Source organism: Drosophila obscura, unplaced genomic scaffold (genome assembly GCF_018151105.1).
Source record: "Drosophila obscura isolate BZ-5 IFL unplaced genomic scaffold, ASM1815110v1 contig_200, whole genome shotgun sequence".
Taxonomy (NCBI): Eukaryota; Metazoa; Arthropoda; class Insecta; order Diptera; family Drosophilidae; genus Drosophila; species Drosophila obscura.
In genome coordinates this window covers 6716552-6737072 of record NW_024542791.1, presented here as the reverse complement: position 1 = coordinate 6737072, position 20521 = coordinate 6716552, and the positions used below count along the sequence as shown (strand labels likewise).

The 20521-nt window shown below is 39.0% G+C and overlaps 5 protein-coding genes across 5 annotated transcripts; 2 read left to right on the top strand and 3 right to left on the bottom strand.

Moving 5' to 3' along the window:
• Positions 1-5442: 5442 nt before the first annotated feature.
• On the bottom strand, positions 5443-8755 carry LOC111078652 (leucine-rich repeat extensin-like protein 3). Its single transcript, XM_041593743.1, has 2 exons — positions 8650-8755; positions 5443-6368 (listed from the first exon to the last, which is right to left on the bottom strand). The coding sequence occupies exon 2, from the start codon at positions 6215-6217 to the stop codon at positions 5537-5539; it is 681 nt and encodes a 226-aa protein (XP_041449677.1). The 5' UTR covers positions 6218-6368; positions 8650-8755; the 3' UTR covers positions 5443-5536.
• Positions 8756-10549: 1794 nt separating this feature from the next.
• LOC111078643 (NADH dehydrogenase [ubiquinone] iron-sulfur protein 6, mitochondrial) lies at positions 10550-11204 on the top strand. The gene is made up of 3 exons (XM_022373460.2): positions 10550-10738; positions 10816-10992; positions 11052-11204. The coding sequence occupies exons 1-3, from the start codon at positions 10607-10609 to the stop codon at positions 11121-11123; spliced, it is 381 nt and encodes a 126-aa protein (XP_022229152.1). The 5' UTR covers positions 10550-10606; the 3' UTR covers positions 11124-11204.
• Positions 11205-12105: 901 nt separating this feature from the next.
• LOC111078642 lies at positions 12106-14873 on the bottom strand. Its single transcript, XM_022373458.2, has 6 exons — positions 14761-14873; positions 14178-14275; positions 13614-13828; positions 13453-13543; positions 13073-13397; positions 12106-13005 (listed from the first exon to the last, which is right to left on the bottom strand). Exons 1-6 carry the CDS (start codon positions 14794-14796, stop codon positions 12706-12708), a joined length of 1065 nt encoding a protein of 354 aa, XP_022229150.2. The 5' UTR covers positions 14797-14873; the 3' UTR covers positions 12106-12705.
• Positions 14874-15159: 286 nt separating this feature from the next.
• LOC111078645 (4'-phosphopantetheine phosphatase) lies at positions 15160-17708 on the bottom strand. The gene has a single exon (XM_022373465.2). It carries the CDS (start codon positions 17440-17442, stop codon positions 16351-16353), a length of 1092 nt encoding a protein of 363 aa, XP_022229157.2. The 5' UTR covers positions 17443-17708; the 3' UTR covers positions 15160-16350.
• Positions 17709-17849: 141 nt separating this feature from the next.
• LOC111078646 (60S ribosomal protein L37a) lies at positions 17850-18658 on the top strand. The gene is made up of 3 exons (XM_022373466.2): positions 17850-17957; positions 18143-18271; positions 18343-18658. The coding sequence occupies exons 1-3, from the start codon at positions 17955-17957 to the stop codon at positions 18487-18489; spliced, it is 279 nt and encodes a 92-aa protein (XP_022229158.1). The 5' UTR covers positions 17850-17954; the 3' UTR covers positions 18490-18658.
• The last annotated feature ends 1863 nt before the right edge of the window (positions 18659-20521 follow it).

Genomic DNA, 20521 nt, shown 5'->3' with positions numbered 1-20521 from the left:
GAAAGTAGTTTAAACATTAATAATAAGCGGCGTTACAGAAGGCACAACATTACAGTCTTTCCAAAGGCAGGCAGCACTGCTGTTCAAATTAGTAACAGTTTGGGTAAAAGAAAGAATTTTTCCTCTTCTTATTTGTACACTTACTATCAACTCAAATTTAGAAAGGGATATTCTGGATGATGTTGAGAACCACACCTATCCCAAGGTCCCTTATAAAATCTGAGATAACGAATATTCCAAGGAATAGAATCATCAAATAGTATAACAACATTATTTGATAAAGAGCAAGAGAGTAAGATGCGTTGATGTCCAGCGAAAATAATAGACCAAAAGGCAGGATGTAAGAACTTAATACAGTTTTTAAGATAATCTCAGTTAATGTACATAATGTTCGAGTAATTTTTTATGAAAAGTAATTTGGATGAAAAATTGTCTGACAATTAATTCGTATTAAGAATACATATATGTATGTTTGTACCTCTATATATGTACATATGCATATCAACAGTTGCTTATCAAGAGTGAATTCTACTTGGGCATATCTGTCCATAAATTTAGCAGAGCCCTTTCTCTGTCGACAATACAGAATTTAAGACAAAGGTGTTGGGATCAGATCACCTGGCAAATCCTTTTCTTAAAATCGTACTTGTTACAAATTGTAGATTAAAATGTTTCAACAAAGCTCAGACGAATGTGATATTACTTATTTGTGATAGAAGATATCTGGCTATAGAAAGCAGCTGTCCTAGTACTTGCATTCGCCATTAGAAAAATCATTGTGAACATTGGCAAAATATATCTCTTTTTACTGATCATACACTTTCCATAAAAATATAGCTCTTTTGCTGAATAATTCTGTTGTTAATACGTACTAGTACTACATATGACGTAAAACTACAAAACCACACACTCAACCACCACTTGAAATAGCATGTAAAATTAAAATATGTAAAGAACAACAATTAGCTGAAAAGTAAACAATAGTGGGACCACAACAGCTGGTCCCCCAAAAACAGCAGCCAGAGCAACAGCCCCAGCAAGTGGCGCCTTCGTGAGAGGATTCACATGTTCAATGGTATTTTATAGCATCATTTTATTTACGATCTGCTGCTGCTGCATGTGTGTGCGAGCCACTGAGCGGGTTGTAAAATGCTCTTGTTAAGTGGCAGACACTTGAAAAGGCCAAAGGGGTTGCGGTGCTCGTAAGTAATTTTCTGGTAACTTAGATAAGAACAGAACACAAGTTATAATTAGAATTACAATGAAAAAAAAAAATATTTAAAAGCGATGATTCAGATCTATTTTGTAAACTACAAAAAAGGCAACTTTTTGTATGATTATAATCTCATTCGGTTTTGGTCAGATCTTTCAAGGATCGAGATTTTTATGTTGGTATACCCCTTAAGTAAATTCGTCGAATAATATTGATTCGTTGTAAAAATGTCCCATAGGAGACGGACTTTTTTTGAATGAATTGCAAATCCCGAGTAATTTTGGTATTATTTTATGCCAGATTTCAGTTTAATTACACTCATTTGGGAATTTCGATTATGTACTAGTGGAACTTTTTAGTAGAAAATATTTTCGATTTTTCAGCTAGAGCAAATGGTAACCTTGAGTACATATACACATATGTACATAAAAAAGCATATAATATACATATACTCTTTCGATCCAATATCATACTATATGTTATGTGTATACATTTAACTAATTATAGAACATCTACATGTATTTATATCCATCTCCAGCACTCAAATACATTGACTTTGTGCAAACATTTTTTCGCATAAACAAAGATTTCCGCTCTCAAACGCGCACTTTCGACACAATATTTCCTTTGTCCCGAGATAGATTTGATGTTATTCCTATTTATTTCACACCTAACCATAAAGTTTCTTGGTTTAATGGCAAAGGCAAATGAATCTCGTTTTGGGGTTCTTCAAATATTGACTTCCAAGGCACCGGGGCGGTTCTCTAAACAGACATTCATCTAATTCTAATACAATAATAGTTGCAAAACACATGCATACATATATCGCCCAATGAATCAACCTCAAGAGTCAATTAAATAGAAATGAATGCCTTTTAAAAGTGGCCAACAGAAATTATTTGCTCAAAAATTAAGCTTTGTAAACGATTGAAAACTATTAGCCTTAAATATTTATACACTCAAGCGAACGAAAAAGATGAAAAGCAATTAAAAACCAAAAACTCTGGGCAAACTGTCAACAATTTTTTGATTTGTTTGAATTGCGGCATTTGCATATGTCTAGATATCATCATCATCATCTGTGTGCCATGCCCCATCCATATCCATGATATTTCTACGTGCGAAAAATGTTAAAATTAGTTTCGAGAATTCCCTATTTATAGGAATCTATAATATACCTGAATATATATATGGAATATCTACACATCTCATATGTTTCCCATTTGCTGCAAGCGCGTGGGTTTTGTTCATCAGAACGTTTATTGTAAGACTTGTATAAATACAAACTCGTACACATGTATGTATATATTTGCAACAAAATTGAATAAATTATCAAACATTTTTATCAAATATAAGATTTGCGGAATTTCAGATGGTCTTAAAATGAATTTTCTTGGCAGAATATCTACTTTATTAGGAAAATCATTCAAAAAGCTTAAGTTTATTACAACTAAAACATGACAGGAGATTACAAATCTATCCACAGATTAAGATTCCGGAAAATATTGGCATTAGGCACAGGCAAATCACTCTAAGACGCTTTTTTTTAGTTTGAACTAAATTTAGTGGCAATTGATTGCAGAAGGTATACGATTAGGTTATTATAACTTATTCTTAGACTCTATAAACTCAAATGTCTCTTTTGTTTCATTTTACAAGTATAGTTTTTAACTCTTTAAAAATTCTAGAACCGGGTACTTTATTTTTACTCGGCATTTGCAGAGCCAATATTCACCAAAATTTATGAGTTGAAGAGACAATTTTACGACCTTTCGCAGTATTTTTAATTCGTGTCGGTAGAACGAATATACCTGAAGATAGCTCGACCCAAAGTTTAAGATTTATCCATGTGTAACAAGCTTTTGTTGGTATAGCCGTTGCACGTCTACGTCCAAAAAAAAACATTACCAAAGTAACACTATAGTTATCATTTAAGTTCACTTAAACAGTCAATGAAATCAACTTAAAGCAACCTCCAAATGGTACAACGAATGTACTAGAAATCCTGACATCATTCATTTGGAAAATCTTTTCTACAGCCAATCAATCATTTTTATTGTCAGACAGGTATATTTTTATTTTTTAAATGGTAAACAAAATTTTGATTTATCTCCAAAAAAAAAAAACAAAAATTTTACCTTGGTTTTCTTTATTTTTCAAAAATAATACGTATAATTTGAAATACGTTCCTTAATTCCTGAATTTGTAGATGTAAAAACCCCAAAAAATAAACTCGAAAAGAACTCTATTTTTAATCACTTTTTTCCTGTGACAAGGCAAGTTCGAGCAGACCAATCCCAAAAAACAAAAGAAAACAGTGAAAATAAAATAATTAAATGTAAAACTGCAGCTAAATTTGAAAATAAACCAGAAAGCAGGGCGAGAAAATTATACCAAAATAGCAGCATAGCCAGAGTCAGCCAGCGAGCCAGCCAGAGAGTCGACCAAGGCGTCCCTTGAGATATTTCATACCAAACAAGTATCTAAAAATAAGTTAGCCCAAAAGTGAATCCGAGAAACGAGATGCAGCAGCAGCAACAAGAAAAGTTGGGTCTGTGGGGGAAAACTTTCGAGGCAAGACAATGGGATAGAGAAACAGGGCAAATGCAATTTATAAATAACAAAACGAAACCATTTCCACTGTGACATCAGCACCGGACCAGACCCCAAACCAGAACGGAACAGTACAGAGTACAGATATCATCACCATCATAAAATGGAACATGAAAAGGCAATCACACTCACTGCCTTGTGCTTTTGTCTATAAACAACTTTTCTGAATAATCCCTCACCAATACGCGCTGCGTTTCAATATAAAAAATGATCTCATTCTGTGAATAAAGTACATCCAACAAAAGGCTTTGGGGCTGATGAAAACCTTGTCTATCAGCTTCACAACAAAAGTGTGGATCACACAGTGCTTAATTAATTAGAATAGGCTTGTGCCAGCAATTGCAGCTGAAAAGGAAATTCGATTTCTATAACTAACTACAAAACGATTTTCGTTGATACATGAAACGGACTATACATATGTATCTAGGTTGAATGATTAAACTTTAATTTTTTAATTCCTGTAACAAAAAGTGCGTATTTCAAACGACCTCGAAAAGTAAACGGTAGGTACTTATCATTTAATAAAATATACTGGTAAATCGTTGTTATACTCAAAGACTGTAAAAGGGAAAAAAACATTTCATTTTCGTTTGATACTTCGTCCTGCTAGGAACTGCTATCTAAAATTTTTGTTCGACTATGCTCAGTCCTGAGTGCTCAGAAAACAATTTTTCCTTAAGCATTAATTTCTCTAGTATAAGTATTAAATTCACTCTATTAATTTTGTAAACTTATTAAAGTAGAAACTAAACAAAAAAATAATTTCTTTAATAAAAATTTATATCTTAAAGTTCGCTGAAAACCCTACAAGATCTATAAAAAAATATATTTCAAAAACCCAAAAAAAAAATTCAACTAAAATATAAAAAAAGGATTATAATTGAATAAACAAATATTATCTTGGTCGACCTTCGTAGCTAGAAAATATTGAATAACAAAGATTATCTCATTCCAAGCACTTGCCAATTGTTGGAGAGCACAAAATAAATATGTACGAGTATTCACACATATAGAAAAATATAGTATGTATAAACTATAACAATTCATCGATTCATTTGGCATTCGATGTGGTGTGGCCCGTATTGGCGATTGCAATTTGCACGATTGCCAAAAAAAACCAAAATTTATATTCAGTTTCCATTTTGGCCACAACATTATGTCATTATCTTACGGGCAGAATGCGGTGACCACACGAAAATAGCCAATATATACTCGTACGAGGAGAGCCTCTACCAAGCAGCAAGTGAAAGGTGAGAGAGGGCCCAAATATCTAGGCCATAGTCTACTTTCGAGCGATGATGTCAGGTTGGATGTGTGGATGGTTGAATGGTTCTCAAGATAATGATGATGCTGGCTGGCTACGGGGGGGGGACGTGTCTGGGTCAAGTTCGGTTGACATTTACATTCAGTTTTCCCCCTCCTACAAAGTTCAATGCTTTGCCAAGAGAAAAATCAAATATTTTACACGATTTTTGTCTGCTAAATGCCGTCACCCGATTGCCAGAAAGCTGTCCCAAAAAAAACAATTCTAGAATGACTCATCTGCTACGGAAAAAGAAAGCCACTGGGAGAAATTACGAGAGGAAAACTTACCTTGCAGCTGCAATATCGTCATCTGATATTCGGCTAGCTTCTCGTCGATATAATCCTGCGATTGATTCGCTATTATCTCGGCTGTCGATGGACCAAACTCCTCTTCGTCATCATAAATCACATAGGATTTAGGTTGCGGAGGCTCCAGCGGCACGCCAATAAAATCGATCTGATCCTGAGAGCCAGTCCGTGTCCGTGTTGTCTCGGTTGTGGTGGTATCACTGGCGGTCCCAGTCCCTGCTGATGGAGTTGCTGCAGATATTGGGGTGGGGGTGCCTGCTGTTGGTAGTGCGATTGATGGGATTGATGGGACAGCGGTGTCTGTCGATTGCTGTATGTAAAGTCCGAGCTCGGCGTCTGGCACACAATCGGCGATGGTGTGGGCGACAGCTGGAACGAGCTGGTCGGATGCTGCTGCGATCCATATGAGTTCTGGTGCTGCAGCGGTGCCGGTCGAAAGGGACGTGGTGCTGGCGATGCACCACCCGATCCACCGTAGTAGGCACTCGGCGGTGGCTGATAGGGGGCCGGTGATTGGTTATTTCCCGGCCACTGGGGCCTCGGATGGGGCATATTGGTGCTGCCACGCTGTCCGCGCACCTGATTCAGCGGCGCCGGTGACATGGCATGGCCAAAGGGTTTCGGCCCGGCTATAATCGGCGGTGGACTCGGCGCCGTTGTCCACGGCGAGGGCGGACGATACAGAAAAGATGAGGGCGATGGTGAGGCTGGATTGTGAGCACGTGGATTCCAGCCACGTGGCCCATTGCCATACGGCGGCGGTTGCTGCCCGGACATCTCTACACCGCAAACGTTTTCAGACGATTCTGGATTTTATGGTTTCCTGATTTATGCTATTTTATTTAGATATATTTTTTGGTTTGGGCTTATTATTTCACAAAGACTTTTGGCACAAGGTTGGGTTTTGGTTTTAATTTAACATATTACACTGCGGAAAAAATTAATTTAAAACTGATTAAAACATTTGATTTAAACGGTTGTTGGGATTTGGGTTTTAGATTTTAAAGTTGTTTTTATGCATTTTCCATAGATTTATAAGTTTATTTTTTAATAAAACGTATTGAAAATATCGGTTTGAAAGGTTTGGGGATTTTTAAATTCATATTTTAGGCGTTTTTTATTTATTTCTTATAGACCCTCGTAAATATATGGATTTATGAATTTATAAAATTCTTATACATTTTCTGTATAAACTGTGCAAAACCATAAATCATATTTAATTTCGTATTCGAAATTAATTTTATACTGTTTGATGATTGTGATGAAATAAAGACAAACAACAATATCAGAGTTTAGGAAAAATTTTATGAAAATTAAAAAAAAAAAGCTTCGTTCAAAAACCATTAATCATGGTTTTAATTTACTTGGGAACTTTACATCTAATAATATGAAGGAAAAATTGGTTAAATACGGATTAAGATGTTCTTAAAGCGTAATTTCTGTAAGCTACATACATACTACCCAAGTTTCTTGTAAAATTCTCATCTAAATATATGCAAAAACAAAAATCATTTATCATCATTTGTTCATTAGCTAAACAATCACCTGAGTGTCCAACCCAATTATGTCAAGTGGGACAAAATACATACATATACGTTAAAATAAGAAAGAAAAACATAAATAAATCATGACCTATTCTTCAAAATTGGGTTTTGGGACTTATTTCACCAGACATACGCATACATATATCCACAAAACATACACGTAAACTATTTATGTACATATATTCCTACAGTTTCCAACGGAAGTGGTCTCAATATTTATACAATCTTTAAAAATGGCACTGACGTTGGCGCTGCTTTCAAGTTTCCAAAGTGCCTTTCCTCTTGGCTCGAAGAACATTTATTCCGTATAGTTGTCACATATATTTGGGGAAAATATATTTTAGTGGCAGATAATTTACAATGCATGAAATTTAACATTGTGCCAGATATTGAAACAAAAAAATACATATCTATAGCTATAGCCATGGCAACGAATGAAAGAGAGAGCGTTTGGATTAGCTGCTGTCAAAATTGTTTGAAGGTCCCTCCAAAAGTCTGTCTATAAGGATGATATATGCTTGACACTGTGCGTGTGAACAATTTGTAGAGCTAATATCCATTAAGTTGAATTTTGGATATAATATATACAAATAATTGTAATTCAAGTGAAAGGAATTGCGGGAAAATGTTTGATTTAATGGGAAATGTCTTAAATACCATGAGAACTAAGCAGAATGAATGTTGTTTGACTCGTTATAGGATAATAAGAAAATATTAACTAGCTCAAACACATTTTAAGTTAGTATTACAATTATTTACATGTGTATAATAAGAGTATTTGTATTTTAATATTCTAAAACTACTGAGTGGAGGTTCCAAAGATATTACAATTTAAAAAGGATTTTTAACTGCAAGAATACAAATCTTAAAACTCCTAATTAAATATTATATTCAACATACAATTTCCTTTTAACTTATGGTCTATTACCACTGTAATAATTTCATCAAACAATATTTTCAAAATAATTTTGCACAGTTTTTACGGCCTATACATCTGTATAATTCCGTCATCTGCTTTCAATATGTATATCGTTTCCTTTATGGATTTTCCAGAAAGAAAAATTGCACAGTGTAGGCGGTGATCAGTCGGCGGGCGTACCACTACCAACACCACTTAAAAAGCACACGTCCCACATCGCACCAGCAAACCACGAAAAACCAAAAGGAAAACTCATGCAGACTTTTCACTTTTGCGGGGTGACGGCAGTGGCGGTTGCTCTACGAATTATTCAAAAATAGAAATGAACTCAGTTCGTTAAACTTTTGCTCGAAAAATCATGCCGAGAAGAAGATGCTGCCATGCCACCACCACCACCACCGTTCCCGAGAGTGCAGCACGCGGTGCCTTCCACTTTATTCTTGCGGGGCCCCCACTTTTAACTTTTAATTGCCATCCGCTTTATGGGGTTTCTTTTTCCTTTAATATCGCATCGTAATGGTTATAAGTAGTTTGCCCATTATATGGTGGGCACGGCACACATTCTTAAAACATTTTTCCCGAACCGGAAAAACGTGGAGGAACACGTTTTTCCTTTCACTTCAAACACACGAGCACTCTCGATTATGTAATCCATGGAAAATTAAGCATAAAACTTATGTTTCTCTAGAATTTCTACGGATTTCGAATGCCTCGATTGATCCACAAAGCACTTTGATGTAACACACCATAAATTTGATTCGATTTCGCGAACAACTCCAATTTAAATTTCTATATATTGCGCATATGTGGGTATATATAGTCGTGTATATATGTATGTATGCTTTAATGGCAGGTAAGAACTATGAAGAACTTTTTTGATATTGTAGAGGAAAAACCGAGAACAACACTCGACGAGCACGAAACACTAACTGAAACGATTCCCCCAGTGCCAGGAGACAGGTCCGCCGTGGCTGATCTTGGGGAAAATTTTCGAAAAATTGGGGGAAAACAGCAGACACAGAGATCGGCAGCTGCGCACGACGCGGTGTCTGCCTATGCTCTCTTCTCCCTCTCGGAGAATTTTCAGCCGGCAAATCTGTTGTGGGGCGAAATTCGTCGCTTTCATCCATTTCTGTTTATATTCCTACATTCTAAACAGAGCGTCTGTGCGAGGCAAGTGTGCGATAAAGTAGCGGCACAAGGAAAAACGACAGAAATGGCAGCACGTACACACATACACATATTCCATACAGGCGCCGTAGTAAATCAGCCAAAAGAACGCTAAAATATTAATTTAAACAGCAACAGCATGCATTCTTATGTTTTAACAAATACTTACAGGTGTTTAACTTCCTTTTGGTGCCATTTTTATTAGCTTTACATCGTGAAAATCCAGAATAAAGACGCCATTCAAAATAAATGCGCGAAAGCATTAACACCAGTGTGACCGCGGATATACCGTCTGACACTAAAAATATACCCAAATATGTCTTCTCTTTTTCGTAATATACCGTAAATATACCGAGGAAAAGTATAATTTTCATCAATTCTGATATTCAATTTAACATTACTAGCTAGTTAGGACTTTAACAACTAAAAATATCATTTTATCAGAAAGAAGAATCAATTTTCTATAATCTGGCTTTTTTTAAGGACTCCCATTTATTGGATTACTTATAAAATAAGGTTTAAACAAATAAGGTTAACAAAAATATTCTACACGGTAACTACACGCTGTACATATTCTACAAATCAGTAACATATTTATTCGACTCAAATTTCCACTCAACTGTCTAACTAAGATTACAACAGATAACAGATGAACTTAATGACAACTGAATTGGAAAATGTTAAGCTGTTTAATGAATGATTTGACACAGCGTGCGTGCAGAGATTTTATTTCAAAATACCAATCACACTCTAAAATAAAATAGCATAGACAGATTCAAATTGTAACGCAATTTTGCATGTTAACCTAACAGCGGACGATTTTTGGTATTTTTCCGCTTGACACACACCCACACATACAAATTATACATACACATGCATATTTAGAAGGGGACGCGCGCCAGAATTTTGTAAAGAATCAAAAGAAGCCATTTCGGCGGCGGCATATTTATTCTAGATACCGAACCGAACAAATCTGTACCAAGCGAAATGTAATCCTCCGAGACTTTCAGCGTTCAGGTTCGTTGCGAAGATCTTGGCTAATTCATGGCAGCAAGAGGCAAGTAAAATACAAGGAAATTGAATTACACTTTTGGCTAGAGTAAGTCCTTCAGATTCTTCTGATTTAATTCAACAGAAATGTAGTCGAGAACTTCATATTCATACATTTCCTCTTGTATGTCAAGAATGCAGTTTTCTTGACTTGTGCGTACCGTGTAAGAAGTCCAAGGAGCCGGCTCTTCTTTAGCCAAAGTCTTTAGTCGTAAAAGTCTAATTGGGGCCACTCATTGAGAGTACCAGTCATAAATTATGGTAAAAACATAACATCAAGTATAACGTATTATCATTTGTTACTTATATGTAATTTCGTTTTGATTTAACCGTTGCAGATAGATATGTACATCGAAACTGTTAGGATGTGCTGTTAAGCGCAAAAGTGCGCACAGCCCAATCTGTTCTGTTACGAGCGCTGTTAAGCCAGCTGACTGTTTCTGTCAAAATAAATTTCTGAACAAACTTTTTGGAAATAAAATTATGGCCAGCAAGCAATTGGTAAACAATTTGTCCAAAGTTGGACGCCGTGGCCAGAACTGGCTGGCTCCATTGACCGCCGTACGCAATGGCAGCTCCCGCAGCGACATCGACAAAGTCACACACACGGGACAAGTAAGTACAAATGCTGTTGCCGTCCTGCGATTACGCAAACATTTTTGATTGTGTATCCAAAAATGATGCTTCATTAGGTCTTTGACAAGGATGACTACCGCAATGTGCGATTCGTGAACGCCAAACGTTATGTGAACGAGAACTGGGGCATCAAAATGATTGACGAGGTGCGACCAATCGAAAGCACCGAACGTGTGGTCTTCTGTGACGGCGGCGATGGTCCGCTCGGACATCCCAAAGTGTACATCAATCTGGTAAGATATTGTAATATATATCTCTTTGCCTGGATATCTAAAGTCAATCTTTGTCATAGGACGCACCCGGCAGCCACACTTGCGGCTATTGCGGCCTGCGTTTCGTGAAGAAGGATGACCATCATCACTAGGAATAACCATGTTGAGAGGCCTGCCTATGCTATTGCTTTAGTTTAAATTGTAAACTGAATAAAATTACTCCATAAAATGGCTATAGCTGTACGACTGGAATGGGAAAATGTACGTCTGCATAGGAAAAACAAGAAAAGCAACGAAAGTTCATCATTACGAGTATTATTCCTGAAGGATTTATTCTTGTTTGGACCCTAATTTTCAACGAATAGGGTGTCGGTTGTGCCAAGAATATCCCAAACTCACCTTAAACAGTCGTTCAATTAATATGCTCTGGGCAACATTTTAATCGGATGAAAGTTACACCCAAAATGTGTCATGGCAATAAGTAGCTTCCGCTCGGGGAAGAATTGTTGAAGACCTGTTGTCCATTATTATATTGCCAAGCCATAGGATTCTCAAGATTAGAGTTATTCAGAACATCCCTTCACAATAAATTCATAGCTATATTGCACAACACTTTATTTGCATGTTTCTTGAATGATTTCTAATGCGTGTAAGCATTATAGCTATTTGAAAGATTAGATTTAGTTAAAATCAACTTAAACGTTAAATATTAGTACAACTAATAAACAAAATATGGTATAATCCAAAGTTGAATTGAATAAACTGTGAGCTGAACTCTCCACTGACGCTGCAGTTTTGTAGATCAAATCACCAAGTGTGGTTTGGTGGTGTGGTATGTGGTTGTGGTTGGGGTATGTTTCTATATGTAAATTTGTATGTATAACTATTAAATTAATTAAATTATATCAATAATAGACTGTGTAAATCGTTTGCCTGGTAAGCGGTAATACATATACGTATATGTATTGTATAGTGGTTCTTTCAGAATGCTTTTTTTTTTTTTTGTATACTACGGGCACTTTAGATGCTGCTGCTGGACACTCGCTCCATTGAGACACAGATAGTACCACGAAGAACTAATACAATAAAAAAAATTGCCACAATTTGGCGATGATTTGGCCAGCTTTTACTTTGTTTGAATTTTTTTGTTTGGGCGACTGAAACCCGCTGACCGAACCGGGCTTCAGTCTGGCTGGACTTTGTCAAACTGAAAATCACGTTCACACCGTTCAACACGAGCCTGCACCTGCACCGGCTCCTGCTCCTCTGCCATCTAGAGCTGCTGCTGCTGCTGCTGCTGCTGCACTTCACTCCACTCCTATCCATTCTTCTCTCAGCTGCGTGTGGGGGTGCAAACGCCCCTTGCCTGCCGCCTGCAGAATGCCCAGGGAACAGAACACTGGGAACTGAAAGTGTGTGGAGCGCATTTTGGGGTGCGCATGCTCACAATATACAACGACGCTGTGCGGTCGCTGCTTAATAAAATCATGGTCAATAATCGTCGTCATCTGTTGTCTCAACTGAGTTTCATCTAAAACACCAAACACTAAGGAGAATGTAAACTAAAATATAGTAGGTTCTAATTTGGATGTTGTGTGGATGTGGGACTATGTTGCCGACGAATCGCTTTAGCTTATCTGCATACTGTTGTTGCTGTTGCTGTTGCTGCTGCTGACGCTCGCGTTGCAGCAGAGATCGCTTGTCTTGATTGGGGCAATAGCTGTTCACCACTGGTCACCAGAGGTTCCGTGGCATGGCGTAGCCTTCTTTTGTCACAAACAGGTTGCGATCGGCATACGCGACATGCTGCTCACCCAGAGAGCCCCTCTGAGGCTTGGCGACAGCCTTACCCAATGGCACACCACCCTCCTTGCCATCGTGGGTGACCACCGTCTCCGAGCGGCCATCTTTCATACGAGTCACCGTGGTGGTCTTGTGGCCAGTCGCATCCTGGGCCACCTTGGTGGTCTCATAGCTGCCATCCGGCTTGCGCACCGTCTGGGTCATCACGCTCTGGCTAAACATCTTCGGACCCTATCGGAAAATATATTTTAATTAATGATTCGAACCATTTGATTCCGTCGCTTGTGTGGCTCCCCACCTGATAGTTTCCATCGAATACCCCACCAAATGGCGTCATTCCACTGCGCGGCAACATGGGCGTCATCGGAGTCATGATTTCCGGCTTGATACCGATGTACGGACGTGTTGGACGAGCCTGTGGCACCTCTTCACCATCGGCTGAGATTGTGCCATGAATGCGACCCATGATGAGCTCCTCATCCGTCATCTTTGCCTTCCGCAGACTCTTCAGAAGGCGACTTTGATTGGAGGGCAAAATGTTGCCAACGGCTTCGTCGGCCGGCTCCTGTCCCTTTTTCGGATTCAAGCGCTGAATGAGCGACTGCATCTGATCGGCGTAAATCCTGAAACACGACAGATATACTTTCAACTGAATGAGGGGGAGCCTGCTACACTTACTCGTCATCCAAATCCGTGTCCAGAGATTGACCATGTTGCCGAGCAAACTTCTTGAGAATCGAGCTATCAAAACCGGGCTTCAAGACATCATCTGGGAAAATGGTAGCGTGTTAATTTCATGATAGAAGTACAAGTTACAACGGCTTGTTGCTCTTGCTTACAGAAATCCTCATTATCATCATGATCATCGTCATCGATCGATTCCAGTAGACGCTGCATCTGTCTCTCAAAGTGCTTCTGCATTTCCAGCGGACTGGTGAACACTTGGAATGCGAACTTGCGATCGTCGTCGAAGAGCTCATCGTCCGTTTCGGCCTCCTCGAACCACTGCGGCTTCCGGAACTCATCCTTGTTCGATGCGGATATATCGGCACCGCTGCAACAGGGAAGAGGAAGAGAAGACCAATACCGGATATACATTAGAATTTTTGTCACCCCTCGGAAACCGTTTTGCACCGCAGTACGCAGCCTCCGCAAATCATCCACACACACACACACCCCCACACATCTGTTTCTGTGCCAGTGTGTGTGTGTGTGTGTGGGTGGGTGTATATATCCTGGTAAAAATGTATCTATCATGGCAGGTGCCTGGTTTATCGATCCAATTGAAAATGCCGCAGTCGGCGTACGGTTTTTTCTTCACCTTATTTTTAAACATTTTGTTGTCGGCCGCCAAAGAGGCGGCTGGCTTGCATAATCTATTGCTATTAATCACATGTACTCACTCCTGCTTCTTTTCCTCCACCGATTTGAACATTTTCTTGAGTATATCCATTTCTAGTTGGCTCCTCGCTGGTAATTGATAGAACCAAAAGCGCAAGTCCTTGATAGAGTTCAAAGCAAACAGTTTAAAGAAAACTAAAAGAACCAAAACGACCCGAATGGAACAATTGCGGAAAATGTTGTTTAATTGTTTAATTAATTTTTAATGTTTATCTACGAATATTTTTTGCAAGAAATTTTAACACGACACCGAACAGCTGATCGGTAGAATTATTCTAGCAGTGGGACCGCGGCTTTATCTATAAAATATACCGCCTGTCCCTCAGAAATATACTGTAAAATATACAAAACAATTGATTAAATATACCTTTATATACCGATATACTGGGCGAACTTAACCCACTAAACCACCCTCTATTTGAACAGGTGAGAAAAACTCATTGGATTGTAATGCTTATAAAATAAAAACAAAGGTCAACAAAACTGTCCTTTGTTCACATGGTAACTACACACTTGCTACTTATTTCCTTTATTAACGGTTATTAGGTAACTTGAGTGCTAGCAACAGAATGCCGCTCAGCTTACCTCTAGAATAATTCTACCTGGATCGTTTCGTTTCATCTGGTACGGACTTTGGTACAAGTGGAAATGAATCTTATTGGGCGCGCTAATTTAAACTGCACTTTTTTCACCGCAACCACAACTCTGTTTTGCTTGAATTTTGATTTTCGTTTTTGTATTGTTTTGAGAGTGTTACGTGTTTATTGAAGGCATGACTCGGCACACTTGTTAATGTCGTTCATACACAATTTTATGTATGTTATTTTCCTATGTAGCCAGAGCTTTGAGTTAATACATATTGTTTTTGGTTTAACTATGCAATAAATATATCATACAGCATATAGTTGCAGTTGTAAAGCACTACGCTTAACTAATGTATGGCTTATGTGTAGCCACCACTCTGCGAGACGACTTTGTCAATATCTCATGTTAGAAAAATTATTATTTATTATTCGTGGGTCTTAGGACAAGTCTTTTGTAAGAACAGTTTGTTTGTTTTGTAAGATTATCAAAGTATATAGTTCAATTGATGTATACATATATCCAAATTAATGACAAATATTGCTTTCCGTATTGCTGCGATTATAACCATTAAATTAAAGAACTTTCCCAACCTCTGTTTCGATTTAATCAATCAGCCGGCAAATCAGATGACTAAATCACATGGATGATTGTTTATAGATCCATTTATGAGCCGATTAAAGAACTTATGGGGCATCAGACTAGCTCACCGATATCCAACTTGAAGTATCTGAAGCGTAAGAAGGCCATGATGCATTTTGGAATTGCCACAGACGAGTATTACCCCTAGTGGAATTCTCAAGTCTGGCTTGAGACGTATCCGCGCTGTCAGAGCTTAAAGGTTTCCGCATTTCGAGTTCTGGTTTTTTGGGCGACCATTTCCTGGTCTCTCATTCGGAGATCTTATCTGCTAGGTGCTTGCTTATCAGTGTTTTGTGGCCGGTCTTCTTCGCTGTTGGTTTTTTTTTGTTTTTTTTTTTGTTCGCGAATCGAGTGATAAGTGAGTGATAGTGACCGTGCGAATTGGCACACACGCACACACGAGTGCGAGTGTCTGTAAATTGTAGAAAACAAAAAAACTGGGAATGATCTGCGTTTATCACGTCCAAACAAATAGTTGAACTGTCTGTCTGGATGGGTCTCTGTGGGTGTCTGTGGTTTGATGAAATGTCGCCTCCGCTGCTGCTATCAGTGGCTAATCCACAATGGGTGGGGCCTTATCAGAGTGGTGGGTATATAACCATGACCGATAATAAAGAATGGGCGCCGTGACAGCCTCGCCTCGATAAACAAAAGGCTTTGTTATTTATAATTTTAATTATTAAAATGCGGAGCAGATATAGCATGTATATAGAGATGTGGGCTTGAAACTCGGTAACGGCACTTAGTACACGATAATTTAAATACACAATACACAGAACTAAAAATATGAATCTCAATGGGAGGGGGGAGGGAGGGAGGGATGATCGATGGCGCTGGCTTTGATTTGATTTGATTTGATTAAACAATAACAATAGTTTCCAAAATTAAACAATGGCTCTCACAAGGATCCCAACAACAACAACAGCATAACAAGGAGTCATAGGCGCTCGACTAGCTGATCGCCTCGTATTTGCAGATGACGGCAAACATCTCATCGCCACCCAGGTACTTGGCCAGCCACCGATTCTTGATCACGGCCAGCTTCAGGGTCTCGCAACTGAAGTGGGCATTGAGGTTCGTGTGCAGGGCCCGTCCCATGCCCTCGATCACGAGCAGATCAGTCTCATTGGCAGCTATGGCGTCGCACAGCTCCCGCGGAAGGGTTCGCATATCCAAGCAGGGTCCAGACTGTCCATTGGCATAGACAAGCAGGCGGGAGGAGGACCAGGCCGACGAGAGGACAGCACACTCGCAGGCACACTCATCGAGCAGCGCGCTCAGCTCCTGACTGGTCACATCGTTCAACGAGGGTTCACTGTTGGCGCACAGCAGCACCTTGGTTCCACGCTTCAGCAGCTCTCGGACGAAGGGCAGTATGCCGAGCACCACATCCACGCCGCTGTTGTCCACAAATACCACAGCACACTTGTGGGGCGGCTGGTCGCTACTGATCCGCAGGCGCTCCAGCCAATTGTCCAGGTTGTCCAGCAGCCAGGGCCGCTTCTCTATCCTGTCCAGCGCGGAGTGGAGACCAAAACTGCTGTCCTGCTCCAGTATGTTGGATATGGCCTGGGCGCCCCAGTCGAACATGTTGCCCGCGAGCACTCCCCGCACGAGCTCCGTCCATTTGTCGTCCTGATTCCCGATGGCATCAATCTCCTCCAGCCGCAGCTTGAGCCGCGCCTTCGCCGAGGCATTCTCCAGCTGCTTTTGACTACCCCACGGATCCGTGAAGCCAAAGCGCCTCAGCATCGTTTCGTTCAGTTTGAGCAGTTCGCTGGTGCCCAGGATCACGCGCCCACTATTGTTGGCTATATTGCTTTGATAGTCGTCCAATTGCTGGAGATAGGCCGTCTTGAACTGCTCCGCCCGCTCCTCGGCCGTCGCGTCCTCCACCTGCGATTTGGCCGCTTGCTTCGCAAATTTGATAACCATATCGCGAAAGCAGGGAAACCAGTAGGCGGCCGCCTTGGCGTCTGTATTTAAGTCCAGGGTATCCGGCTGATAGTTGGCCGCATTTGGCAGCAGGACGCAGCTGTGCATGGCTTCACTGGTCGACACTTTTCTGGGCAGCTGCTGGGCAAATGTTGGTGTTGTCAGGTGCGTTAGACGCCTGAAAATTAGCAAAATTTTGGCCGCAATTGTATTGTTTTTTTGTGACGTGCGCACTATTTATTAATGCGCAGACAGTGTGACCATACATTTGGCATTATTCTCTCGACTGAACGAGACCGCAGAGATAAAAGCAATAAGCACACAATTTGAAAATTTCACTTAATCTTGGAAAAATATATTCATTTTATATTCACCCTACTTCCGTCAACTAAAGTTTATGAACAATCACAAAGTAGGTAGGGAATTAAATTTAATTCGAATTCAAAAACGCGCTAGTGCCGCGTCGCCAGGGTGACCGCTTACGCTTTATAATCTAGTATATTTCATACATTTTTTGGTATATTTCCTAGTGTCAGACGGTATATTTAAATCGGCGGTCACACTGCTGCCTTCGGCTCTTTCCGGTTGGATTTTTGACAAATCAACAACACAACAGAAAAATGGTACGAAATAAATTTGAAGAAATACGCGTAATCCTGAGTGGAAATGCTAGAAATGGACCATATATGGCCACAACGTACAATTTATCGTCTGCTGACAGTGGGATTTAGTGGCTGAGAGTGTTGCAAGTGCATTTAATATGTGTAATCATTTAAACTAATTTTTATTATTTTCTGTATGTACATAGGCCAAGCGCACCAAGAAGGTTGGAATCGTAGGTAAATATGGTACCCGTTATGGTGCCTCCCTGCGTAAGATGGTCAAGAAGATGGAAATCACCCAGCACAGCAAATACACTTGCTCGTTCTGCGGAAAGGTAAGATCGACAGATAGCATTCCTCTGACATGAGAAATATACCTAATGTTCTGCTCCCCATCCCTCTGTAGGATTCCATGAAGCGCGCTGTTGTCGGCATCTGGTCCTGCAAACGCTGCAAGCGCACCGTTGCCGGTGGTGCCTGGGTGTACTCTACAACCGCTGCCGCGTCCGTGCGCTCCGCTGTCCGTCGTCTGCGTGAGACCAAGGAACAGTAAAAACATTGCTTTAATGCTCCCCGTTATGCTAGTTCCAGTAGTTAACCCTGGAAGGATAATACTGGTTGAAGCATCATCCTTTTAGGGCTAATAGACAACGCGATTTTCTTGTGGTTTGCGCCGCGCCGGTCAAGTGAAAAATAATAAAAAATTGTTTTTACTTTTATCAGTAAGAAAAGGAAGTGATGTTTTTTCTGTATGCTGGTGCTACCCGCTGGCTAGAGTGTTCTTCTGTATAGATTTTCAGTGTTCTAGAATTAGAATAGCAGCCTCACCACTGGAATAATTGATCCTACAAGTGGATTTCTACGTTCTATTACAGAGGGATTTTAAGTCATCTTGGATGCTATGCATGGAATCCATAATAATGCACTCTGGTCTACTATGCTACCGCACAAGGGTTCAAGAGTCTCAACAGCTAACGCTGCTCAGCCTGATCAGATCTGTTTAATTAATTGATATTTTCACTGATTTAAAACGGAAATAGTATTTAAATATACATTGCTGAATCACCTCTCACCACTATCACAAGAATTTTAAACTCACAACAAAGCTATTTGGGAGATTTTGACAAGGATGGGACCAATGATATTTCTTCAGACGCATCTGTAAGATGGAAGATGGGAAATCAAGATAAGGAAGACTAAAACATTACTCTGGGACAAAAAATGAATAGCTTGCAAAACTCATGATAGTGGAATAGATATCACGTTTCCAGACAATAAAACCATCCATGAACTCCAATGGAATTGACACTGAAAGCAAATGAAGTAATGTCTGCCATGGTCGCGATAGTAGAGTTTTAAAAGAATCTCTGAGGGGCTGGGTTCCTTTGGCAAGCGGTTTTGACATATCATCTTTATTCAGTTGCAAAATCCGTTGCAAGTTCCAGGATAAAATTCAAATAAAATCAAAAGCATTCATTCAACAGCTTGTAGAGCTGCCCCAATATAAAACTCATATTTATGGATTTTCTCTTAAATTTGTCATTTTTTTTATTTATAAAATTTAAAAAGTCTCTAAACAAACAAAATTGTTATAATTCAAGGATATTTCATAAAAATATTGGCTTACATTCAGTTTTATGATTATCATTCCTATTATGTTTATCGATTTGATTTGTGTGTGTGTGTTTGAGAAATGTTTCAATTGAGAAATGATTTAGCTAAACATATAATTTAACAATTAAAACATATAGGCATCTGTATTGTTGCTTGGTTTTCCATATATGATGGTTAGATATATGGATGCCAATAGGATGGTTTGGATGTTGAGGAGGGGGTGTTTTCGATCTGCCTGTGTTTGTTTCATGATTGGATTTGTTTTCCCGTTTCATTTTGTTTGCTATGTTAAATGTTAAAAATTAAAATTGCACCGTCACCAGTTAAAAATAGTTACTATTTTCATTCATCATATGTATATATCGTTTCCTATAGCTATGGTCTCTGTTGATTTTTTTCAAAAAATAAATTTAGCTAAAAAGTTTTACTTGGCCTGTGTCTGTGTCTCATATCTCAAGGGTTCTGTGGAATTTCCGTAACTTTTACTCAGGTTATACAAACATCTTTTTGATTGGAATACTTTTTGAAATATTTACACAATAGCTGACACATTATTTTCGTTGAGCAATTCTTGTTTTTTTTTTTGTTTTTGTTTAGTTGAGAGCTATTGTTGAGGATGTTGCCAAACTTTGGACTAAATCTAAATTTAATTTAGAACCTAGAGTCGAACTTAAAACTAAATGCAATTTATAGTACAGTTTTTGCTTGCTTCGCATATACGCATATATTGTACATACTATATAAATATTTTATTTAAATGTATATTTTTAATAGCTACTTTAATTTTATGTACAATTATTCATTTTATTGTGGTTTATTTCTCATCTGAATTATGCCATTTATAAATATTTTTTTTACACTGTATTTATGATATGCGTGCAATTTTTAAGAGATTTCCTTTTTTTTTGTTTGCCATTTCTTGTATAATGATTATGGGGGAGGGTTAGAAGCATTTTTCTTGTATGATATGA